The sequence below is a fragment of the Hyla sarda genome, chromosome 5 (assembly GCF_029499605.1).
Source record: "Hyla sarda isolate aHylSar1 chromosome 5, aHylSar1.hap1, whole genome shotgun sequence".
Classification (NCBI taxonomy): domain Eukaryota; kingdom Metazoa; phylum Chordata; class Amphibia; order Anura; family Hylidae; genus Hyla; species Hyla sarda.
The window spans coordinates 42,593,682-42,618,911 of NC_079193.1; the positions used below are offsets into that span (position 1 = coordinate 42,593,682).

General features: G+C 43.3%; 1 protein-coding gene across 2 annotated transcripts in view; it reads right to left on the bottom strand.

Moving 5' to 3' along the window:
* The window catches only part of ODAD2 (outer dynein arm docking complex subunit 2), a 185,995-nt gene that overhangs the window by 20,579 nt on the left and 140,186 nt on the right, over positions 1-25,230 (bottom strand). The window contains exons 18-19 of one of the 2 annotated variants that reach the window (XM_056519385.1): positions 17,347-17,535; positions 13,770-13,991 (exon numbers count right to left, since the gene is read on the bottom strand). In XM_056519385.1, the coding sequence (XP_056375360.1) occupies positions 13,770-13,991; positions 17,347-17,535 (411 nt within the window). Of the gene's footprint in view, positions 1-13,769; positions 13,992-17,346; positions 17,536-25,230 lie in introns of those variants that run through there. The other variant, XM_056519386.1, reaches the window with a different exon arrangement.

Here is a 25,230-nt window from a genome sequence, read left to right on the forward strand (position 1 = left end):
AACAACTTTGTTGTGTACAGACACTTCAAGATGGAAGGCATCCATCTTCTGAGAGATATTCTACTAAAAGACGACTGGCTAGTCAAGATAGACCTAAAAGATGCTTATCTAACAGTCCCGATTCACCCATCCTCTCAAATCTTCCTCCAATTTCTTTGGAACACTCAAAAATGGCAATTCACATGCCTTCCCTTCGGACTCTCATCAGCCCCATGGTGCTTCACAAAACTTCTGAAGCCTATAATTGCTCTACTCAGAAGCCGAGGTGTTCGTCTCATTATTTATCTAGACGACATTCTCATCATGGCTCAATCCAAAAATCTTCTTCTAACCCACAGAGATTGGACTCTATCCCTTCTTTCCAATCTGGGTTTTCTAATCAACTTCAAAAAATCCATTCTCCTACCATCCCAGGAACTGGAGTTCTTGGGTTTCAAGATCAATACTCAATCATCCACTCTGAGTCTTCCTCAGAAGAAACTCAAAACTATTCGGAAAGAGATTCGCCAAATCCTTCGCAAAGATCTTATTTCTCTCCGTACCATAGCTCGGATAGTGGGTCTTCTTTCAGCTTCCATTCAAGCTGTATTTCCAGCCCCTCTCCATTATCGAGCCCTACAACGATTGAAAATTCGTCATTTGAGAGAAGGCCTGGGATACTCAGACGAGATTCGCCTCTCTTCAGACGCCAAAGAAGAACTTCTTTGGTGGCTATCTCACATCCAGACCTGGAATGGAAGAACAATCTTCAATCCAAATCCGGATATTGTCATAGAATCAGACGCAAGTCTTTCGGGTTGGGGAGCGCGTTGCGGCTCCCTCTCTACTGGAGGGAAATGGTCTCCTTCCGAATCCCAGCTTCATATCAATTGTTTAGCTGGGTCCTTCGCACTAAAGAGCTTTGTGAATGTCACGATGCCGGCTGGCAGGAGGTGGATCCTCTGTGCCAGAGAGGGATAGCGAGGACCGCGCTAGTGGACCGGTTCTAAGCCACTACAGGTTTTCACCAGTGCCCGCCGCAAAGCGGGATGGTCTTGCTGCGGCGGTAGTGACCAGGTCGTATCCACTAGCAACGGCTCACCTCTCTGACTGCTGAAGATACTGAAGATAGGCGAGGTACAAGGGAGTAGGCAGAAGCAAGGTCGGACGTAGCAGAAGGTCGAGGCAGGCAGCAAGGATCGTAGTCAGGGGCAACGGCAGGAGGTCAGGAACACGGGCTAGGAACAGACAAGGGAACGCTTTCACTAGGCACTAAGGCAACAAGATCCGGCAAGGAAGTGCAAGGGAGGAGACTAGATATAGCCAGGAAACAGATGGGAACCAATTAAGCTAATTGGGCCAGGCACCAATCATTGGTGCACTGGCCCTTTAAGTCTCAGGGAGCTGGCGCGCGCGCGCCCTAGAGAGCGGAGCCGCGCGCGCCAGCACATGACCGCAGGAGACGGGTCAGGTACGGGGACCGGGGTGCGCATCGCGAGCGGGCGCCACCCGCATCGCGAATCGCATCCCGGCTGGAGGCGGTACCGCAGCGCACCCGGTCAGTGGATCTGACCGGGGCGCTGCAGCAACGAGGATGAGGCGAGCGCTCCGGGGAGGAACGGGGACCCGGAACGCTCGGCGTAACAGTACCCCCCCCCTTGGGTCTCCCCCTCTTCTTGGGGCCAAAGAACCTGAGGAAAAAAAAGTAAATTTTTCCGTGATGAGGTCCGATGCACATTAGGAGGGGTTCTGTGCGGAAACGCATGAGACAGTCCAATCTTTTATTGTTAATACAATAGATGTAGAGGGGTCTGGCGAGACTGGTCACAGGGACGTAGAACCTGTTGATAGGAGAGGCCAAAAAAAATTTTCCTGCAGATCCGGAATCCAAGGAGACCAAAGTAGAGAAGGAGAAGGTAGAGGCAGATATCCGCACAGGCACAGTAAGGCGTGGAGAAGCAGAGTTGACATCAAGAACTGTGTCACCTTTGTGCGGAGTCAGCGTACGTCTTTCCAGGCGGGGAGGACGGATAGGACAATCCTTCAGGAAATGTTCGGTACCGGCATAGTACAGGCAAAGATTCTCCATGCGGCGTCGTGTCCTCTCTAGAGGTGTCAAGCGAGACCGGTCAACTTGCATAGCCTCCGCGGCGGGAAGCACAGGAACGGATTGCAGAGGACCAGAGGAGAGAGGAGCCGGGGAGAAAAAACGCTTCGTGCGAACAAAGTCCATATCCAGGCGGAGCTCCAGACGCCATCCGGAAGAACGCATGTCAATGCGAGTGGCAAGATGAATGAGTTCATGTAGGTCAGCAGGAGTCTCTCGTGCGGCCAGAACATCTTTAATGTTGCTGGATAGGCCTTTTTTAAAGGTCGCGCAGAGAACCTCACTATTCCAGGACAACTCGTAAGCAAGAGCACGGAACTGAATGGCGTACTCGCCAACGGAAGAAACACCCTGTTCCAGGTTCAGCAGGGCAATCTCGGCAGAAGAAGCTCGGGCAGGCTCCTCGAAGACACCACGGACCTCAGCGAAGAAGGACTGGACTGTGGCTGTGGCAGAATCATTGCGGTCCCCATCAAACTTGTCCGGCAGGGACAAGCAGGGGTTAAGAACGGCCGGTTGCTGCGGAGGAGTTGCAGGAGCCGGCGGAGGAGATGGTTGTTGCAGCTGTAGCTGTGACTGAAGTTGCTGTATCTGCGGCAGCAGCTGCTGTGACTGAAGTTGCTGTATCTGCGGCAGCAGCTGCTGTAACTGTGACTGAAGACGCTGTGTCTCGGAGATCAAGTATGCCAGCTGTTGATCTCGTTGGGCGATCTTTACGCCAAATTTGTCCGGCAGGGACAAGCAGGGGTTAGGAAGGACCGGTTGCTGCGGAGGAGTTGCAGGAGCCGGCGGAGGAGATGGTAGTTGCAGCTGTAGCTGTTGCTGTATCTGCGGCTGCAGCTGCTGTATCTGTGACTGAATACGCAGTGCCTCGGAGGTCAAGTATGCCAGCTGTTGATCTCGTTGCGCTATCTGTTGCGACTGCTGGGCGATCTGACGAGCTTGCTGGGCGACCAGCGTAGGGAGGTCAGCGACAACTGGCAGAGGAACTTCAGCGGGATCCATGGCCGGATCTACTGTCACGATGCCGGCTGGCAGGAGGTGGATCCTCTGTGCCAGAGAGGGATAGCGAGGACCGCGCTAGTGGACCGGTTCTAAGCCACTACAGGTTTTCACCAGTGCCCGCCGCAAAGCGGGATGGTCTTGCTGCGGCGGTAGTGACCAGGTCGTATCCACTAGCAACGGCTCACCTCTCTGACTGCTGAAGATACTGAAGATAGGCGAGGTACAAGGGAGTAGGCAGAAGCAAGGTCGGACGTAGCAGAAGGTCGAGGCAGGCAGCAAGGATCGTAGTCAGGGGCAACGGCAGGAGGTCAGGAACACGGGCTAGGAACAGACAAGGGAACGCTTTCACTAGGCACTAAGGCAACAAGATCCGGCAAGGAAGTGCAAGGGAGGAGACTAGATATAGCCAGGAAACAGATGGGAACCAATTAAGCTAATTGGGCCAGGCACCAATCATTGGTGCACTGGCCCTTTAAGTCTCAGGGAGCTGGCGCGCGCGCGCCCTAGAGAGCGGAGCCGCGCGCGCCAGCACATGACCGCAGGAGACGGGTCAGGTACGGGGACCGGGGTGCGCATCGCGAGCGGGCGCCACCCGCATCGCGAATCGCATCCCGGCTGGAGGCGGTACCGCAGCGCACCCGGTCAGTGGATCTGACCGGGGCGCTGCAGCAACGAGGATGAGGCGAGCGCTCCGGGGAGGAACGGGGACCCGGAGCGCTCGGCGTAACAGTGAAGGATTCCTCTCACTGCTGTGTATTACTTCGCATGGACAATATCTCAGCAGTCCAATACATAAATCACCTGGGTGGTACAACTTCAAAAGACCTTGCGGAAATTGCCAAAGATTTCTGGCATTTTTGTCTAGACAGACATATTACGTTGAAAGCAGAATACCTACCTGGCATATCCAACTCAATCGCAGATTGGAATTCTCGTTTTCTAACAGACTCCAGCGATTGGAAACTTCTCCCTTCCATTTTTCTGGAGATCAACCATTTATGGGGTCCCTGTCATCTAGACATGTTCGCTTCTCGACTGAACTGTCAAATCCCTCAGTTTTTCAGTTGGAGACCAGATCCAGAAGCTCTAGGCATAGATGCATTCCTCCAACATTGGCCACAGGAAATTCTTTACTCGTTTCCTCCCTTCAACCTAATCCCTCGAGTCCTCCTTCAAACTTCTATCCGGAAATCTACTATGGTTTTAATTGTTCCTTGGTGGTCAACCCAATCGTGGTTTCCCCAATTACTTCAACTTCTAACAGATTATCCACGAATCCTACCATCCATTCCGAATATCCTTCAAGATCCCTTAGGCAACTTTCATCCTCTAGTATTATCAGATCAACTAATCTTATTAGCTTGCCTCATTTCCGGCATACCAGAACATCATCTTCACTTTCGAACACAACTAGAGAATTACTCTCAGACGCTTGGGCTCCAGGAACCAGATCTGCTTACAGATCAGCCTGGAAAATTTGGATTCATTGGTGCTCTCAACGGGGTTTGGATCCCTTGCAAACCTCTCTTTCAGACATCCTGAATTTTCTTTCAGACTCCTTTGATGCTGGCAAAGCCTATAGAACTATCAATCTTTACCGATCTGCCATTTCAGCTAACCATCCTCTTATTGACTCTATCCCCATTGGTCGTCATCCTCTGGTATGTAAACTTCTAAAAGGTATACGCTTTAGACGCCCTCCTTTACCTAAGTACAACTCTACTTGGGATGTGAATATTCTCTTGAATCTTTTTCTTTCCTGGGAAGACAACGATTCATTACCTCTTAAACTACTTTCTTTTAAACTTACAGTTCTTTTATGTCTTATTTCCATCAAACGGATATCGGATGTTAGAGCCCTTGATGTTTCTAGAAGACAATATTCTCCAGAGGGAGTTGTATTTACGGTCTATCGCCGCACCAAAACTAATTTACATTCCGTCTTCTATCCTTCTTTCCCTCATCAACACAAACTATGTGTAGTTCGTTGCTTACGGGCATATGAATCTAGAACGGAATCTCTTCGATCCCCACCATCTTCACAACTTCTTATTTCCTTCTGTAAACCCCATAAACCGGTCTCTTCCACCACTTTGGCCAGATGGGTTAAATTGACTATGACTATGGCTGGCATCGATACCTCTACCTTTGGAGCCCACTCTACTAGAGGGGCCATAGCAACTAAATTATTTCAATCAGGTGCTTCCCTTTCTGACATCATCAAAGCGGCTAATTGGTCCTCTGACTCTACATTCAAAACATTCTATTTCAGACCAGATTCACATGTTTCTATGACATTGTTATAATAGATGTATTGTTATATAAGATTTACATATTTAGCTTTAAACTAGCATGATAGGAGCGTCTTGTATTTACATAAAATTGAAGATTTTCCTATCCTTGGTGAAGGAAAATATAGATTTTATTAAAGACAAGACGCGAGTATCATCCCTCCCAATGAACCCATCCCTTTCAATTTTTAACGTTTTGTATTCACAGCCAATTAAGAAGATACTTAGCGGACTTTCCATATTCCTGATGAAAAGTTCCTCAATTATTGGATGTGCATCATATTTATCTACATTTGAAAACATTACCTTCTAAATTCACACCTTCCTGCGGATACCGAACTTATTAGAGATACTCTTCAGGTTCCAGCTGTCTTACCACGATCCTAACTTTGAATAGACTGTTCATCTTCGCTCAAAAGAAGAAGGAAGATATTAGATTAACTGTCACTATTATATCTGCTACTGTGCATTGATTGGTTAATACCTGTAGCATGTTTGGCTACACCATACCTGTGCCTACTAAGTTTTTTCTTGTATGTTGTTCATAATATGCTTTTGCTGCTGATCAGTAAATGAAGATCTAAAAGCATGATACTCGCGTCTTGTCTTTAATAAAATCTATATTTTCCTTCACCAAGGATAGGAAAATCTTCAATTATTCCCCTAGTGTGACGGAGTAAAACAGTCCAAGAGAGTATGTGTTATTTATGTGCCCTGTATACTATACAAATATGAAACAGCACAGACTATAATTACAGAATAATGTAGAGATTCTTGTGTATGCCCTGTGTACTCCTATTTTAGTTGGTGTTGCATGCATTGGTTGTCTGCCATCGTGATTCATATTTCCCCTCTGAGATGACTTCCCTATTCCAGACTACATTTCCCATGATGCCTCTGCACTTTCTCTCCTGTGAATTATATCCAAATGCAAAGAGTGATAGATCAGTGACAGAATGTATGTCCCCTAACTCACACTATATAATAAAATGCATGGATGCAGCTGAGCTTTAACGTTTGTAGGAATACTGGTGATGAGTTAGCGTGTATGAGAATTAAGATCCTTTAGGTTCCAGTACAAGAATATAATGTAGCTCAGGTTTTGGTCCTACGTGGAACCATGCTTAACATAAGATACTTCCAGCATAGATACAAAAAATTTATATAAGCAAAAAAAGTTCTCGGGAAGTGCCTGAAATATAACTTTTAATAATCCCATTAAAAACTGGGGAGCAAAAGTGTGCCAATATTTTGATAGGATAGGTTATACCACAACTAATGGTCAGGAAAGGAAACCGTAAATTTTAGAGCACACACTGGGACCTGATTGGCCCTGCCAGCCCAGTGGTGCTACAATTTCTCATCAACAGAATACCGCCAATGCATTTCTACCATTAAAGGGGTACTCCACCCCTAGACATCGTATCCCCTATCCAAAGGAAGATCCAACGACACTCCTTTTGCACAAAATCATTTTTTGAGGTGTACTCTATCTGTATGGTGACCGAGAACTCTTGTCTGGGTGTAAACTCCACTCCACCTGAATAAAATTAGATAAATATGAAAATATGATACCTGGTTCTCAAGATGTTTACACAAGACTAAAAATATATTTGAAGGTATAAAATGTACATTGAAGTGTAAAAATGGTATCAGAGAATGGTGAAATTGGCGTAATGAGTATGTATGTGTGTATGGTGAAAAAGATATAAATGTAGATGATGGGGGAGATTTATCAAAACCCGTCCAGAGGAAAAGTTGTTGAGTTGCCCATAGCAACCGATCAGATTGCTTCTTTCATTTTTCAGAGGCCTCTTTAAAAATGAAAGAAGCGATCTGATTGGTTGCTATGGCCAACTCAGCAACTTTTCCTCTGAACAGGTTTTTGATAAATCTCCCCCTATGTGTAAAACTGAGAGAAAGGAGAACTCAGAATATAGATGAATACTAATATAGATAAAGATATAGATATAGATGAATACTAATATAGATAAAGATATAGATATAGATGAATACTAATATAGATAAAGAAGAGGTTTCGTTATCTATTAGTATTCATCTATATTCTGAGCTCTCCTTTCTCTCCGTTTTACATATTATCTATACTTTTTTACCATATACACATACATACTCATTACCCCCATTTCACCATTCACTCTCATCCATACGCACATATTTCAGTACTCAGGTCTCTGATACCATTTTCCAGTATACCAGTCATCATATTTTCATATTTATGTAACTCCTTTTGCAGTAGAAGTCGAGTGAAATCCCCACCTCTTTCTGATCTAAGGACCCTATCGATGCCCACAAATCGGAGGTATAGAGAGGTCCCCCTTGTGCTGTTGATTAATGTGTACTGCCACCGGAGTATCTCTCAAATATTCCCAATGTGCTCCAGTATTCGCTTCACAGCTCCCTGATCTTTTTCCCTACATTAAGACCTCAACCAACAGTCTCCTGAAGTGGTAGAGCTGCCACCTAGGCCCCCTTAAGAGGGGGATACCGAAGGGGAAGTTTTTACGCCTCAGGAGGAATTGCTCCCGCCCAGCACATTACAAGAGGGAGTCTCAGGTCATGAGACAGAGGTTCTGTGAGAGGGGGTACCCTGACTACATTCTCACTCAAGCATACAGAGAGGTGTACAGTAGGTCTAGGGGTGACCTTCTAATTCCAAAACCTCCAGCAGATAATCCACAATTTATTAGGATCATTGGGACCTTTGACAAACTCTCGGACTCTGTACGTAGCATCCTCTCCCAGCATTGGGACATACTCAAGATGGATCCCGACCTACAGGATGTTGTGAGTGATACTCCACAAATCACCTACAGACGAGGGCTGAGTTTAGGGGACATATTGGTACAAAGTCCTCCGACCAGTGGACACAACTGCCGAAACATGGCTGGGCAAGATGGCACCCATTAATGGTTGTCATAAGTGTGGACACTGTCGGGTTTGCCAATATATTATGGAAACTAGTATGGTCCCAACTCAGACCCCCCAAAATAGACCTATCCTCATAAAACACTTTATAAACTTTTCCTCCAAAGCGGTCATAGATATTGCCATCTGTACCTGCCCCCAAATTTATGTAGGGAAAACCATCAGGGAGCTGAGGAAGCGAATATAGGAGCAAGTTGGGGATATTAGAAATTCGAGAGATACTCCGGTGGTAGTACACATTAATCCCCAGCACAAGGGGGACCTCTCAAGCATCTGATTTGTGGGCATCGATAGGGTCCTTAGATCAGAAAAAGGTGGGGATTCCAATCGACTTCTCCTGCAAAACAAGTGTCATTAGATCTTCCACCTAGATACAGTAACTCCACGAGGTCTCAATGAGCAGCTCCAATATGGCTGCTTTCTGTAATGATGGACATGAATGGTGGATTTGCCCAGGTGACCCACCCAGGTAGTGAGGGAAGGCTGTAGTCAGCCTGTAGGAGTTAGGGGGTCGCCATTTAATGTAGGGATGGCTAGCGGCCATAGGGACCCGCATAGGGACCCGCATAAAGGTCCGCAGGTTGTAGACCACTGTTAGAGAAAGTTGTACTCACCTGTCCCCGCCGCTCCGGACCGTCACTGCTCGTCACCGCTGCCCTGGATGTCGCCGTCCATCGCTGTCGCCGTGCCCCCGATGTGTCCCCGACGCTCCGGCAGGGCCTCTTCTTCCACGGCAACCGTGCTCTCCGTCGCCGCCATCACGTCATTACGCACGCTGCTCCTATTGGATGACGGGACGGCGTGCGCAGTGATGTGATGACGACAATGGAGAGCACCGACGATGCAGGGGATCCCGAAGAGGACGCGCCGGAGCCCCGAGGACAGGTAAGTGATCGTCAGCGGACCACACGGGGCACCGTAAACGGCTATCCGGTGGCAGCTGAAGCAGTCTGAGCTGCCGGATAGCCGTTTATGCGATTGCCCCGACATACAAAAGCATCATATGTTGAAATGATCGTATGTCGGGCCCATCGTAGGTCGAGGGGTCACTGTATTGCACTGTAATTCCACTGACTGTTATTTCACAGATTATACAGCAGCATTCAATGTAACAACATATTATTGCACATATGTTCGTACCTTGACTTATCTTGCTAAAGTGGAAGTACAAAAGTATAAAAATACAAAAATGTAAAAATCAAGATATTCTATTGCAACTTCCTCATGACTGTATTCTCAAAGGTGTCCCGGAATTTTCATTAATAGCAGCTTCTGCACATTGTATTGTATTGTATAGTGCTAATTCCTTTAGCTTCTTTTATTTATTGTATTTGTTACATCTGTTCCCAGCTTGGGATGTTGTCGTGCTATGGAAATCATTGTATGACAACCGTTTTTGTTATTGTTTTTTTACTTTTCAATAAAGCGAATAAAAAAAATATATATAATAGCAGCTCCAATATCTTACTATTGCAGAGCCTACTTCACATCGGTACCCAACAGCAATTGTGCAAAAATATCCAAAACACTTTATGGCCTATTATATTTATATTCGTTGCATGATACACTTCCAATGCATATTCGACATCCAATGCATAATCACATTCAGTATGATATATGATCACCAACTGCAGTAGTACAAACCGAATAGAGCACTATAGTCTATTCAGAATGTGTTAACGCACTATTTCATGGACCACTTAAGTTGCTATGAATACTATGCACTTATGATGCCATTTTTATATCCTTATTTTCACACTGCACATTCCTGCAGATTAGGTAATAACATCAGGACATGCAGTTTATAGCCTTTGCATGGTTCTGCTATTAGTGGTCCAAGACAAAAAGCAACAATGAGGGACATTTATCAATGTTTGCTTAAGTATTCTTTTTTTTTAGTAATTTTATCCTTACTTTTTTTTTGCTTATGTGTGACGTATTTATCAACTGGTTTCAGCCTGTTGATAATTTTCTTTCACGTAAGCAATTTTTCCTTTTTTACTTTGGTAGTAGCTTTTTCTGCTCCATGTTTGAGCTGGAGTAAATTTAGTCAATTTTTAACGCTGTTGCGACTTTTTTTTGCGCAGTTGCGACTGTCGCAGTTAATAAATACCTGACTACCCGTAGTCCATTTTAAAATTATTACTACATAGTAAATTTTAGGAAAACTTGCTTTTCTCGCTTTCCAGTCAAAATGTCGCACGAAAAATCGAGTAGTCGCAGTTGAGACAATTTTGCGACAATTATAGTAAAGAAAACCTGACTAAACCCGTTGATAAATGTCCATAAATGTCCGTAATGTCCATTTACTATATGGCAGTGTTCAGACTCTCACATTGCATGCACTGAATGATCACCGTGGATCTTTTAATTAGAAGACCAGTATACACCGTTACATCACATATCTTTCAGACCATAAAGGGCATTCAATCATAGGTAGGTGAAATATCATGCTTTATGCTGCTTATTTAACTACTGTTTGCATTTGTTAATGTCCTTCCATAGGATTGTAATAGCGCTCCAATCAAGCATTCATAGTAATATAAGGCAGTCTAAGATAACTGCAAGAGATGAGCGAACTTACAGTAAATTCGATTCGTCACAAACTTCTCGGCTCGGCAGTTGATGGCTTTTCCTGCATAAATTAGTTCAGCTTTCAGGTGCTCCGGTGGGCTGGAAAAGGTGGATACAGTCCTAGGAGACCTAGTATCCACCTTTTCCAGCCCACCGGAGCACCTGAAGGCTGAACTAATTTACGCAGGATAAGTCATCAACTGCCGAGCCGAGAAGTTTGTGACGAATCGAATTTACTGTAAGTTCGCTCATCTCTAATAACTGCATATTTGTTATAAAAACAACTGATGGTGAATCACACACAGGTCGACGCCAGAAATCATCAGGAACCATCTTACGGCTATCCTTTAAAACATTTTGCTGTTACGGTGCGTTCACATGGAGTAAATCAAGAGTAATTCACGCCGAAAAATTTACGGGCGTAAAAAATCATTTTAATTTCACGCGGAATTGCGAGCGGAAATGGGGGAGAAAGAAGTGAAGTTTTTTTCAGTCATTTCCGCGCAAATTCCGTGCGAATTCCGCGTGAAAACGATGTCGGGCAGAATTTTTTTTTACCATTGACTTCTATTGATTTCTGCTAGCGGATTCCGCTTGAAGAATGAACATGCTCTTTCTTCAAGCGGAACGGAATTCAGCTTCGGAATTCCGCTAGCAGAATGAACAGGACAGCGGAAAAAAACATTAATGGGCAGAGGAGATGTGCATTAATTTGGGGCGGAGAATTCAAGAGGAATTACTCGAGTAAATTCCTCTTGAATTCCTCCGTGTGAACGCACCCTTAAATGTGCAACACTGATGGCGGTCGTACACCAAACCCTAATACTACTTCCTCCTTTTAAAGGACAGTGTTCGCACCCACTTTGCTTACCTACTGAGTGCTGCCAATGACACACCTTAACGTCAGTCCTCCAACGTATCTATGTGGATAGGACTTCTAATGAATGGGTTTGGTTCTTGTCAGGAGCGCCATGCTGCGTACTGATGTTACTATCAGTTCTTGTATTGTAGTAGCTAGAGGATTTTTATGAATGAAGGTGACCTGTTAAAACTTACATGTTATACTTAGCAGAGAGCTGAGAGCTGTGGGTTACATTTACTAAGAGAGCCATTTTTAGATGGAGCTAAACTAACAATTTATTCTTTTGAGATACAAAATATTTTCACCCTTTTGAATTCTATAAAACTGAATAAATTCATTCAACCCTTATGGTTTTACTGAATCTACCAGACATGTCCACTTTGCTTCAGTCTGTAATAGGGTTTTATACCAATTTCCACCCCGTGCTGGGGGAGGGTCAACCACCATTACTTGCACTGTTAGTTCATCCGGACAACTTTCATGACATACCTATATATGAGTGAGCCTTTCTATTTTTCTATATTTTAAGCTATCTTGCTTATCTGGGAAACACTAATGAGTCTCTTTGCATCACTACTGTATTTGTTATATACTAAGTGCATTATGGTAACTGCTATGAGCCTTTAACTATATCTGTATATCATTTCCGTGGCACTGAACAATAAACACATGCTGCACGGCATGGCCGGCTCCGTACACCTCACTCCCCTTTGAGCGCGTCAGCTGAGGGGAGTTGAGCTGTGCATATTTAGTCGCTCACATGTCCGGAAATTAGGTCAGACGCCGCCTACACTGAGGGAGTGAGCCAGACAACTCTGGCTCTCTGTGATACTGCAGGTGTCTTCCCCGGTCTCCAGTGTTATCATCTGAACCGTGACTAACAAGAGCTTTGTTTGTACATAGCTCTACTGCTTTTTCTTGCAGGTCCAAGAACTAAGTGGGCATTTTCTTGTGTCTTTTTTCTTTAGGTGGAACCTGACGGCTGCCTATATGATATCTGATTGGTGGGCCACTATTACCAGGGAGAGCCTTTCCTTTACAGGACCATTTGGATTATCACCATGATTCAAACATGGGTTGTTTTATACATCAGATGCTAAAGGGAAAGCCTTTCTTTACTTGAAACATTGGCCACCAATGTACATCAGTACCATATACTGATATATATATATATATATATATATATATATATATATATAATACATTTGTGTGCATTGATTTTGTCAATATTTTGTTTATATTCTATTGGTCTGGTCTTTATTCAAGTATATCTCCCTGATGACGCCATTGTTAACTTAAGGGTAGAAATGCGTTGGCGGTATTCTGTTGATGAGAAATTGTAGCACCACTGGGCTGGCAGGGCCCCTCAGGTCCCAGTGTGTGCTCTAAAATTTACGGTTTCCTTTCCTGACCATTAGTTGTAGTATAACCTACCCTATCACAATATTGGCACATATTATTTAATGTGGTTCCAGTACTAGGCAAAGGTGTCCATCTTTTGTAGCCATTTTGGTATTGGCCCATGCTGTTTCTGACTATGTTTGCCTGTCTGCTGCCCACATTGACCCTCTGCCTATATATACTCTACCATCGTGCTCTGCCCATCCTGACCTTCTGCCTCCTATACTCTACCATTTTGTTCTGCCTGCCCTGACCTTTGCCTATGATTCCTGCTCATTTTTGTGGTACCGCAGACTAGTGTCCTCTCTCCATTCAGGCAGCAGCCATTGTTAAACGAGATTACTCCAAGGGTAGGTATCTGGTCATTATTATTTTAGTTGATGTGACATGCATTGGTTGTGGAAAGCCTGAACCTCCTTGCAGGGGTTCAAGGTGAAGAACTCCCAATGCCTTGGACTCTGCTCCCCGGTTTATCCCTATGTCAAATCGGCAAGCAACCCAGTAGAACGTGACATGGCATGCTTTATTTTGTACAAAAAAGATAGGCATTAATAATAATAATATTAATATTTCCACTATAATACACGATGTATGTACAACTTACTTTAACAGCTCCGTTCTCGTGCATCGTTATGCAGTTGTTGGCGTCCTCTGAGAGCTGATACAGAGCTTGAGCTGTTGCTTGGTGAACTGCAGGATCACTAGATTTCAGGTAACGCACCAGAGGAGCCACAGCGTTAGCTTCTCCAAACGCCACTCTATTATTCCCCCATGTGCAGCAGCGTGAGATAGCGTTGGCCAAGTGTCGCCTTAATTTATCATCAGTCTAGAGGAAACAAAGAAGATAAAGTAGTTTTTGATGCTACACAAGTCCCTTGTGAAATTTCTTTACAAAAGTCATAATTTTGTTAAGAGGTCCCTTGGTAGGGCGGCTAATGCTTAAAAAATATGGAGAGGCTTTCATGCTGAGGTAAAGAAAGTATTCACGTTATTGGCTTTCCATGAGCAATAAGTAAGAGGTTGTCAAGGCTTAGGTGTCATCAAAATCTTATGAGTGAAATGTTATCTCGGGTTTTCTTGCAGTATTCAGCATGATGTTTTTCCACACAGGGAGGGAGACATCGGCTTGCTAACATTTTTTTTTAGCAGCCAGGTGTCATGGGAGTGATAGGAGCGAGACGCAGGGTTAGGAGCTTGTGGCCGCAGTCATACAAGTAGATCATTTTTCAATTATAGACTTAACATATTAACTTTTCATATTATGTAACAACCTACTAAAATATGATATAAACTCAGGACCTTTTAGAAATGTATGCATTATCATGTGCCAAAAACTACAATGGTGAACCAAATAAGGAATGGCTGGTGGATTAGAAACAATGAATCGGTTAATAATTGAATGGAAATGTGAGGAAAACTATTTTCTACAGCAAGTTTCCAATAACTCATACATCAGGAAAGCATTGTTTAAGCATTAGACATTATAGAAAGTAACATATTATATATTATGGATTATTACTATTCTAGCAGAATACAACACCACAGAGTCGCTGGACTATCAGATTTTCTTAGGAAATCATACGCTTGCATTTATTAATTTGGAAAATCCAGAAACATGCAATTTTGATGTCAGTGTTCCAAACCTTACATAACAGGACAGACCTAATAGAGAGTACACAGGTCTTGACTGGGTTTCATGAACATATGATGGCACTGTATAATATCAGAGTTGTCCAAAGCCAAAACTCTGTAAGGGCCAACAGCAGGCTAAAGGGTTCGTATATATAACATGGATTCATAACATGGTCGTGTACAAGAGATCATAGAGACGCGTCAAAACTATCTGTTGGGGTCCAACTGCTCAGAACGAGTGGGGAGGGAAGCATGTGGGCGCAACTGGTTGGAGCATAGGGGTGTCATCGGAACATCAAGACCCTGACTGATAAAAACTTTTGATATGTTTCTATGACATATCAAAAGTTTTTCTTTATTGTAACAGTGCCCATTAAAATGGTGTTAGCACTAGAAGTCATCCCTATTTAAGATGATTTAGTCTTTAGAGTTTTGCAAAATTTTAGTTTTTTAAACTGATGGGCAACTTTTGTCTTGTTACTCAGTAATGTGGGCTGGTGGTGTATCATTATATAAACTGGTATTACAGCCCCCAATAACTGTAAGCAGTCTGACAGAGGAGAACAAATTAAGGACCTGTACAAGGAGGTATTTTTTTGTTTTATTATGGGGTTCTCCACATTAGGCAATCCTTAAAGGGGTACTCCGCCCCCAGACATCTTATGCCCTATGGCGGGTCGGGAGGCTCGTGACATCACAGGGGCGTGGTCATGACGTCACAAGGGGGGGTGGCCGTGACTTCACCAGCCTCCGGCGCTGCACCCAACGCTCTACACGAAGGCCAGGTGCGGCGGGACCCCCACAATCAGACATCTTATCCCCTATGCTTTGGATAGGGGATAAGATGTCTAGGGGCAGAGTACTGTTTAAGCAAGCTGGCCATACATGTGGGATAAAAGTCATCCAAAATGGCTTTTTTTGGGCTGACCATCATTTGGAAATGATATGGGAACGGTCACAATGGCTGACAGATGAATCTGGATAGGATCCTAAGGGATTCTTTGAAAAACAAGCTGGCAATTGGCGCTAAACTGATAAGTAAGTGGTGGTGAGCAATCACAGACCATGGTTAAAACAAAAACATAATTTATTGTAAAAACGAACACAGACAACGCACTTCAAGAAGTGTCCACTACTCTTCCTCAGGACAGCAGATTAATGTCTGCCAAAAATACGATTGGATTTGGATTTTTTAGGACATGGTCTGCTAGAAAAACAAACGTACAATCGGCATGATCAACTTCTGTCTACCATTTGCCATTTTGCATCAGCCCAATGTGATAAATATAATTGTGGCTTACCAGTTTAGATGGACATGTTCTTAATGATCCCATGGACTAATAATCGGCCACATTCTGGCTGATTTAGGTCCTATGTGCATTGCCATCTTTACTTGTTAGGAGAGTCTCTTTACAGATCAAAAAGCAACCCCCCCCCCCCCCCCTCCCTTCAACAATCAGATTTTAGGGAAAACCTGGCAAAAAGTGTAAAAAAAATTTTTGCAGTGCCACCACAGTAGAGTAAGCATTACATAGTGATCTTAAAAAACAATGGGTTGTCTGTGTAATGCAGCACATGATATGACCTCCATCTTTGTAACCACTGTCAACCCTGGCCAAGATGAATCTGCTTAGAGAATTACTCAACAACAGATGAGACAGTGATAAATTGCGGCTATATTTGCAATTGTAGCTATTATGTAATGTCTTCTTTGTATGCCTCTGGCCATAAGGTACTCAGCCATAACACTGCACTATATTCATGGTAATGATTTAGTGGTTTGGAGAGGTAAAACAGTTATACAGTGTATCTGCGGTTGATTGGAGTGATATCCTATCTTTTGAGCATGAATGTTACTTACAGGGGTACTCCGCCCCTAGACATCTTATCCCCTATCCAAAGGATAGGGGATAAGATCTATCGGCTCGCGGCACCCCAGAATCTTGTACACGGAACAAACTGGCTTTGAGCCGGATGACTGGCGGGCGCGGACGCTCGTGACGTCACGGCTCAACCAGCTCTTGATGTACAGGCATGCCCCCTCAATGCAAGTCTATGGGAGGGGCGTGACGTCCGTCACGCTCCCTCCCATAGACTTGCATTGAGGGGCGTGTACATCACGAGCAGGCATGGCCGTGACGTCACGAGCCTCTGGCGCTGCACCAGACGTTCGTTTAGAGCAGCACGGAGATTGCGGGGTCCCCAGCGGTGGGACGCCCCACGATTAGACATCTTATCCCCTATCCTTTGGATAGGGGATAAGATGTCTAGGGGCGGAGTACCCCTTTAATTTGTATGTTATTTTAATACCCTCTTTGTGCCCAGAATAAGTCATCCCTGGGCTTCTCATTCTTATCATCATCTGCATTTGTTTTCTGACATATAATGAGCCAATGCTTGATCTTTTGTATGCTAAACATTTCTGACCATCATGGAACCAAATGTTTATCACATCTAGACAATGTATGCTGATACAGATCAGCAAGGATTTCTGTGGTTTTCATGAGAACGTCACTTTCAAGGAACATAGTTTGTCTTCATGTACATACCGTGTTTGCCAGTGCTGATAGCAAGGGAACCACGCCATGATCTGTTATGACTGCCAAATTCTCCTCGTCTTTGGCTATGTTGGTAATGGCTGCACAGACACTTGCCAGCACTTCTTTGTGTTCGGATTTCAACAAATTCACGATAAGTTCCAAGCCACCGACAAATGAACGAACCATCTCACCAGCGTCCTAAAATAAGAAGCGCCTGTGAGAATATTTGTCAGGAATTACAGAAAGATATTAATAGAATGAGGCTTTATAAGGGAAATTTATCACCACCTTTAGTCATAGCAAACTACTGGCAGTGTGTAATGCAGTTTTAACAGTACCGTTGTTATGCAGATACGCTGCCCTATGGTGTAGAAAAACATCTTGTATTTATTATGCTAATTAGGTCTTTGGTGCGCGGAGGACATTACTTTTCAGGTTGGAGCACCGCTGTAGTCACCTAGACCCCTCCTCTCCTGTAGCCCTGCCTAACCAACAAGACAATGCTGTTACTGCGCACGCGCAAGATTGCATTGGCCTTGGCTCCATGTAACATAGCAAAGAATGGGTACACCGTGTTTTTATGGTCCTCCTAAGGATGGTCATACAACTAAGATAGTGATATTACTGAAGGTCAAGTGGTGGTTCCAGGTTTTAGCCTATACGTCTAAAAGCTTAAAGAGGGTTGTCTATGAACACAAAAGCTTCCCAACCAACAAGCCCGAGCTGCCCCTCTTTTACGTGGAGCCAAGGCTGATGCAGTGATCTGACAGTCCGACCGAGACGGTAAATAGCTCTCTAGTCATGAACAACCCCTTCAACTTAAAGGAAAACACCAAACAGACTCCTCTACGATGTACATTGCAATTGGCTTCATTTGGTGTTGATTGCATTGAAGCATCAAACTAATGCTTATTGCGCAGTTCAAATGCATGTGATACATGCTTATTATGGCAACTTCTGACTGGCTGAGAAGCACTAGATGGTTATGGCCATGACTGCAACAATGTGATGCTGTTTGGTCCATCAGGCCAGATGGTGCCATCATTATCCTGTGCTGCACACTTCTGAATGACACTCTTATCCAATGACCATGTCCATTATAGCAGCTCATCCTCATTCACTTGAGCTGCTCATTCCATAGGCTGAGTTGCAATACCAGGCACAGCCCATGGACAAAAGTGGCAGTGTGTCCAGGGAAAAAACATGAAACGTTTTAATAATCCCAGACAATCCCACTGTCATACCTTCTGTAAATGCTTGAGGAGACTACTACATCTACATTACTTTCTTGTATTACTGTATGGGTATTACCAAAATGAATTCCAAACAGCATTGATGTTTGCATAAACCATGTGCTTCTGGGAACATTAAAACTATATATACAAAGCCTAATGATATTCTGGAGAATAATAATGTGGTAATATCAAAGCATATTTAGAATTGTACAGAAATAAATGTCTTGTTTCACATTCCATTTAGACATAACAAAGGACATTACAGTATTTTGGTTGGGAACACTCATTTATTACTATAAAGGAGCTTGCTTTATTTCTGAATAGCAATAATCTAAGGCAGGTCTTCAATGTCTTAAACAGATTAGAGCGTTTACATTTTCCAAATTAGATTTTGTTTGTAATGACTAATTTTGCCACAGACTTGCTACAGAAATCTACTTAGGAACTCGTCCTAATTGGGTTATTATCAGCAGATTTTTCCACTAAAATTGCATGCAGGATTCCTAAATATTGTTTTATTTAAAATGTTATCACCGCCATCTAAAATAACATTTTTGGGGTCTGGATCTGAGAAGCATTTCAAAATGAATCATGTTCTCTTGGGTGTTATGTTCCAGAACGTACATGTTACTGAGTGAATTAAGGCTCCCGGTCATTGGGTTTTATTTTCAACAACTGGCATATTCTGAAAAATGCAACAAAGTGTAATGGATAATGTGCCCGGTGGATCTACCATTTACAACTCGACACTGCACTGGGGATTGTACAGGATTTTGTTACTCACTCCCAGCTTAATGTCTACTATTTTCTTCTTCTTCCTTTGTCAGACATATTATAAAGGTGTTTGCTGGGACACATGGGGCAACTGTGCCGCCACCCCGTCTGGCCGGTACAAGTTAAAAATTGTTCAAATGAGTTTTCCAGCTCAATGATGTCATATGACTGCCCACAAAAGCTGAATGATTCATAGGAAAAGGCCATTTGCTGATTCTTGCTTTGATAAAGCAACAACTAAAAGTGTTTCTCTAAGTACAAACAAGGGCAACCACATGGCTTTCTACAAGTTCCATTCACGTGAATAGGACAGTTCCCGAAATTTTTAGTCAACAAAAATTATTAACTACCTTGCTCACCTACTGCAGTAAGAGATCACCACCAACTCGTGGTGTGGACTCAGAGAGAAGGTCATGTTTACATCTGCTGTTGATGTACTAATCCCAGTATTGATCCCAGTATAAGCTTTGCATGTAAAACTCTCCCTGATACTACAATCATCAGGCACTAAACTACTTCTACAGGGGAATAGACCCATCAGAATTACCATAGCACTAAGTTAGAATATTCTTCTGGATGCCATTTTTTTAAAAGGACGATTGCATTGTCCAAGAGGGGCAAATGGAACTAACAACAGAAAACAAAAGATATTTTAACAATACATGTTTCTCGTATTGCAACCATGCAGAGTACCAACAAATAGACCAGGGCTCCGTCACACCCATACAAATGATTTGAGCAAGTGTCCTCTACGGCATATGTTCTCTCTAACAGCAGGAGCCCAGTTTTATCCCCTATATATTTTTTATTGGCACATGATAACTGTCATGTTGGACAAGGAATAGTGAGGCACTACACTCACCCAGATCACTATCCCTGCCTACATAACAATCCGACCTAGGTATCGGACTCTCAACTGAGACCACTCCTGCCAAATAGAGAGAAAAGGCATCACAGGTATACTGTATAATGGCTACTGATTGTGTTGAATGTTTTAATTTTCTGAGCACTGTAGGGTACATCAGTAAAACATAAAATAAAAAAAATTGCACTTTTTTCTGGTTAGAGTTTCGGGATGATTGTTTCCCCATACAAAATGGATTGCTGAAAAAAACATCTTAAAAACACACAGAGCCAGTAAAACATTCTACAGCAGACATGCAAAACTGCATCTATGCCAAAATTATTTCATAGTTAAAATCTGACTGAACAAATAATTTATTACTGTCTTTTCTGTTGATCTAAGATATGTATGTTCTAATATAAACCCCATTTGCTTTTATTAAGCTTCCAAAATGTTATATTAATTTATAAAACCTCAGTAGAAATGTATTGGTTATGCAAATTCTGAGATCTTCATAGTAGCCCTGTATATTTTTGGACTGTAATTGAACACAGTTATAGCCTTTGCTATTCTGCTCCCCTCCAGAAGGAAGAGCTGCATTCAGAAGGAAGAGATGCATTGAAGGATTCTCACCCGGCTATCCATTAGCCTGCAAGAACTCTAAACCAGCTGTCTACAAATGGATGAATTGCTATGTTTCTACTGATACCCCTTGTTACATTTCAAGGCTATTTTATTGGTCGGACAATGACTTACAGGGTGCATACCTATACGTTTCCTAAGAAGCATTAACTGCAAGACATCTCATACAAGCTGGATCTCCCCAAGGATGACCACTACTTTCAAAAGCTAATTTGTTCCAAAACCCTTATGAATCCATAAGGGTCCATAGGTTTTGCAAGCCAAAATGACTCAGACAGAGATTGGCGGTTGCTGACTTTAGCCTGCATAAATTAGTTCAGCTTTAAGGTGCTCTGGTGGGCTGGAAAAGGTGGATACAGTCCTAAGAGACTCTCTCCTTGGACTGACTGTATCCACCTTTTCCAGCCCATCGGAGCACCTGAAAGCTGAACTAATTTATTCAGGTTAATGTCAGCAACTGCCGAGCCGAGAAGTTTGTGACTAATCGAATCAATGTAACTTTGCTCCTCTCTAATGTTCATAAACGTAAGCTCCCTCTTTGCAGTTCATGCACAGGTCAGCACCAGGCTAAGTGATTGTGGATATCCAAAAGAAAGGCAAGGCATTATTTATTTTTATTAAAATTGTACAGGACAGCGCACCAAAGAGTCTTCTATTGTCTCATGCATTCCAAGTGCAGGAATGAAGAAAGAGTCACCAATGTTTCAAACTTGCGTGGTAGTTTATTGTAAATCCTACAGGGTCCAGGAAACAGGACGTTAATGTGCCGACCCAACTATATCATTGCATTCAAAGTGCATGCGCACTCTTGATCACAAAAATCCCAGATGTGCTCCATGCACTTCTACGGATGCGGCAAAGATACCTCTGTGTCACTCCCATAGAAATTAATCAAGTGTGTGCCGTCTACAGCATGTGTTCTCTATGACAGCTGGGGACTGGTTCTGGAGAACACAAGAGTTCTTATCCCATAGAAATTTTTTTACCGGACAACCCCTTTAATTGCAATGAAAGTCGAAATAGCACATTATAATTGTCACATCGGACAGGGAATAGTGAGGCCCTGCTCTTCTCCAGGTCACTGTCCCTGCCTACTTGACAATGCGTCCTAGGCAGCAGTCTCTCAACTGGGCTATGATCCCTGCACTGGTGAAAGTGAAAGGGCATCACAATTCAAAGGGCATCACAAGTCAAAGGGCTATGGTCCCTGCACTAAAGTGAAAGGGCATCACAAGTCAAAACAACAAATAAAACAGAGAAAGTCAGGCAAACAGGTCAGCACACAAAGGGTTAACCAAAGCACAAATCAGGCAGCACAATACGGCACCAATTGGCAGACAGATAGACAAACAAAGCAGAATAAAACAGGCCAAAGTCAAAACCAGAAAGTAAAAGAGTACCAACAACACTAAGCGAAAGGGAACTCCAATGCAAACAAGGTTCAAACCAGATGGACAAAAAGGCACACAACGGCAGGCAAAAGAACAGTCAATAAATTGGCAGGAGGTCAAAGAATGTATTAGGCAAAAGCAGACAGAAAGCTAGAGACACCGGTATGAGCTGTAATTACAAGGAATAGGCAGAAGCAGACTGAAGCCTTATAAAGACCAGCTCTGAAGGGTGTGGTTACTGAGGATGGAACCGATTGGCCCTGAGTGGCCACAGGGCACATCTAGAAACCTAGTCATGTGTGACTGTTAAAATCATATTTTCTAATGTTACTTCATAACAATAGCCCTTCTGATAACAAAGGTCTAAAGATCTAGTAGGGGAGAACCCCTTTGATGATGTCTGGAGCCCATCACCTGATAGGGACAATTTGTTCACAAATTCCTATTGGACATAATCACATGACCTACGTGTGCATAAGGTAATATCAACATTTACAAAGCTATTAAAAGTGGACATGTTCCGTATAGACACATTGTGGGCCCTTAGAATCATTTCCTCTTTTAGACCTAAGCTATCCCAGTCTGAAACTGACAGAAGTGACAGAAGAAGTCTTTCTTTTCCACTCTTTGCAACTTCAAATAAAAAACAATCTGGGGAGCAATTAACCTTTACTAGCATCATGTTCCCTCTTAAATTCACTGTTCCATATTTTTTTCTGTAAGATGTAGAATCAGGTATAATGTAATAACTCAGGAATTTATCCCTTGGAATAACTTGAGAGACTCTGGTACATGTTGATCTAAAGAGGTCTTAGATTTCCTTGCTCGTAAATTTCTTGGGGTTTTAGATATACCAATTCCTTTATCCTGTTCAATACATAACGTGCTCATCCTCTTTATGTCTTTCATCAAAGGCATGGACGAGGGAACTGCATGGCTGCATGATTTTATTTTCCCAAGAGGACATGTGAGAGATCATAACTTTATTTGGGATTGTCATACATTCTTGTATAACGGCTAGAAGGTGGTCACAGTCACAATGTAGGTTTCTGTCAGGCTTCTCCGGTTTCTCTGTTTATTACCTTGTCTACTTCAAGGTATACTTTTATTTTATTCTTTTCGCTTGTGGTGCTACATGACAATTTTATATGTCTCAGTTTTCCTTGTACATTATTTTAAGTTCCATTACATTACAAACGCTTACCATCTAGAATTGTTTCCTAAGAAAACAATTTATAAACCCTGACTCTGTAGCTGCACAAAATCAAAGTCACAAATATAATCTATGAGTATGTCATAAAGGTTCGGACTCCAACAGCTGTTCCCAGAGGATGGCAATAACTTTTCTATTTAACCAAAGTTTTTGGCAACAAGATTTTAGATGGAAATGCTGAAGGTCTATTTGAAACCTACCTGTGTGTAGGAGGTATACAGGAGTTCTTCCTATACTTGTCAAACACCTAATTGGTTCAATATAAAGTTTAAAAGTTGTAATAATTGTTTTTTTCAAATTCAAAACTATGCACTGAATGGATGTGAATTGTCCGGTACTTCAGGAAAGAAATATCAAACTTATGTAACAAGCAAAGTGTCCAAACCAAAACATGAAACCATAAGAAATTATAGGAACACAATCCAGAGAAGAGACAGACAGACAAGGAAGGGGGGGGGGGGGGGTTACCACAGGAGAAAAGTCAGCGGGTAGGAGAAAAAGAAGAAGCATGTCTACCACAGGTCAAGAACCTGAGGGACTCGGCAAAGTCTATCCACAGGTGCCAGTGCTTCAGGTAGTCCTCGGTTGTGGATCCCAAATCTGCCAGACATTCTTCCATACCCTGTACATGCAGAAGATCATGGAGCCATTCCATCACAGTGGGGGTAGAGGTTGACTTCCAGCATCTGGGTATGACTAGTCTTGCAGCCGCCAACAGGAGTTAAAACCAGACTTCCTCAAAGGAGCCTTGGTGTCCCAGGAGCATAGATATAAGCAAAACAGACAGGGAGGAGGGCAAGTGAGTGCATGTAATGTCAGCTATCTCACGACACCTGCGGCTGGTAGAACACTTGTGCACTCTTAGAATTCTTCTATAAGAAGTGTATTGGAAGAGAAACATAGAGGGGGGAGACGTTTCACACAAGGTGTCCTTGAGCGCCTTCAGTGAGGATGTCTGGAGAACCCAGGAGAATGGGAAGGGAGCATTGGGGAGGTGGAACAAAAAGCCTCCCAGAGCGGAACCCCGAGGAAAATCTGGATTGCCGATCTAAGGGGCCAAGGGGCTTAAACAGACAGGAGGTATAAAAAGGTTGCAGGCACATCTGCAGTTGTGCGAGCAATGAAGGCCATTATCGACCTGGTCCAGTGAGATGGACAGATCCACGTGATGGACGTAAGAGGAATCGGGGATAGGGCCACCTCCAGCTGCACCCATAGTTTAGTATGGGCAAAGTGGAACCAGTCCAATATACGGGAGGCCGAGGCAGCTAGAAAATAAGAGTAGGGATCAGGAGAAGCCAGACCCCTGTCTGACTTAGGCTGTTAAAGAGTATGTGAAGCCATCCTATGATGGTAGTTGGACCAGATAAATCTAGTCAAGAGGGTAGACAAGGGTCGGAAATCCTTGCGTTCTCACTTAAGCAGATCAGTTTAAAATTGTGAGAGAAGGGGGGAAAAATTTCAGTCAACCATACGAGAGAGATCTTTGGGAATACTAACTCCCAGGTATCGGAAAGAAAAGGGATGCCAGAAAACGGGAAGGAGCCACTTAACCTTTTAAAAATGTTAATAATTTAATGTTGGGTTGAGCACCCACTTTAATATAAGATTTGATGGAGGCTTGTGTTGTATAGTAGAAAGTTCCACAGGACCCATTTTATAGGAATGGATTGGGCCATCAAAACAATCACACTTGTTCAACATATTGGAAGTTGTTATCCTATATGTCAGTGCCAAACCCTGCAAAGATGTAGCCAAAGTCAGACTATCCTCTAATAGGAAGGAACACCCATA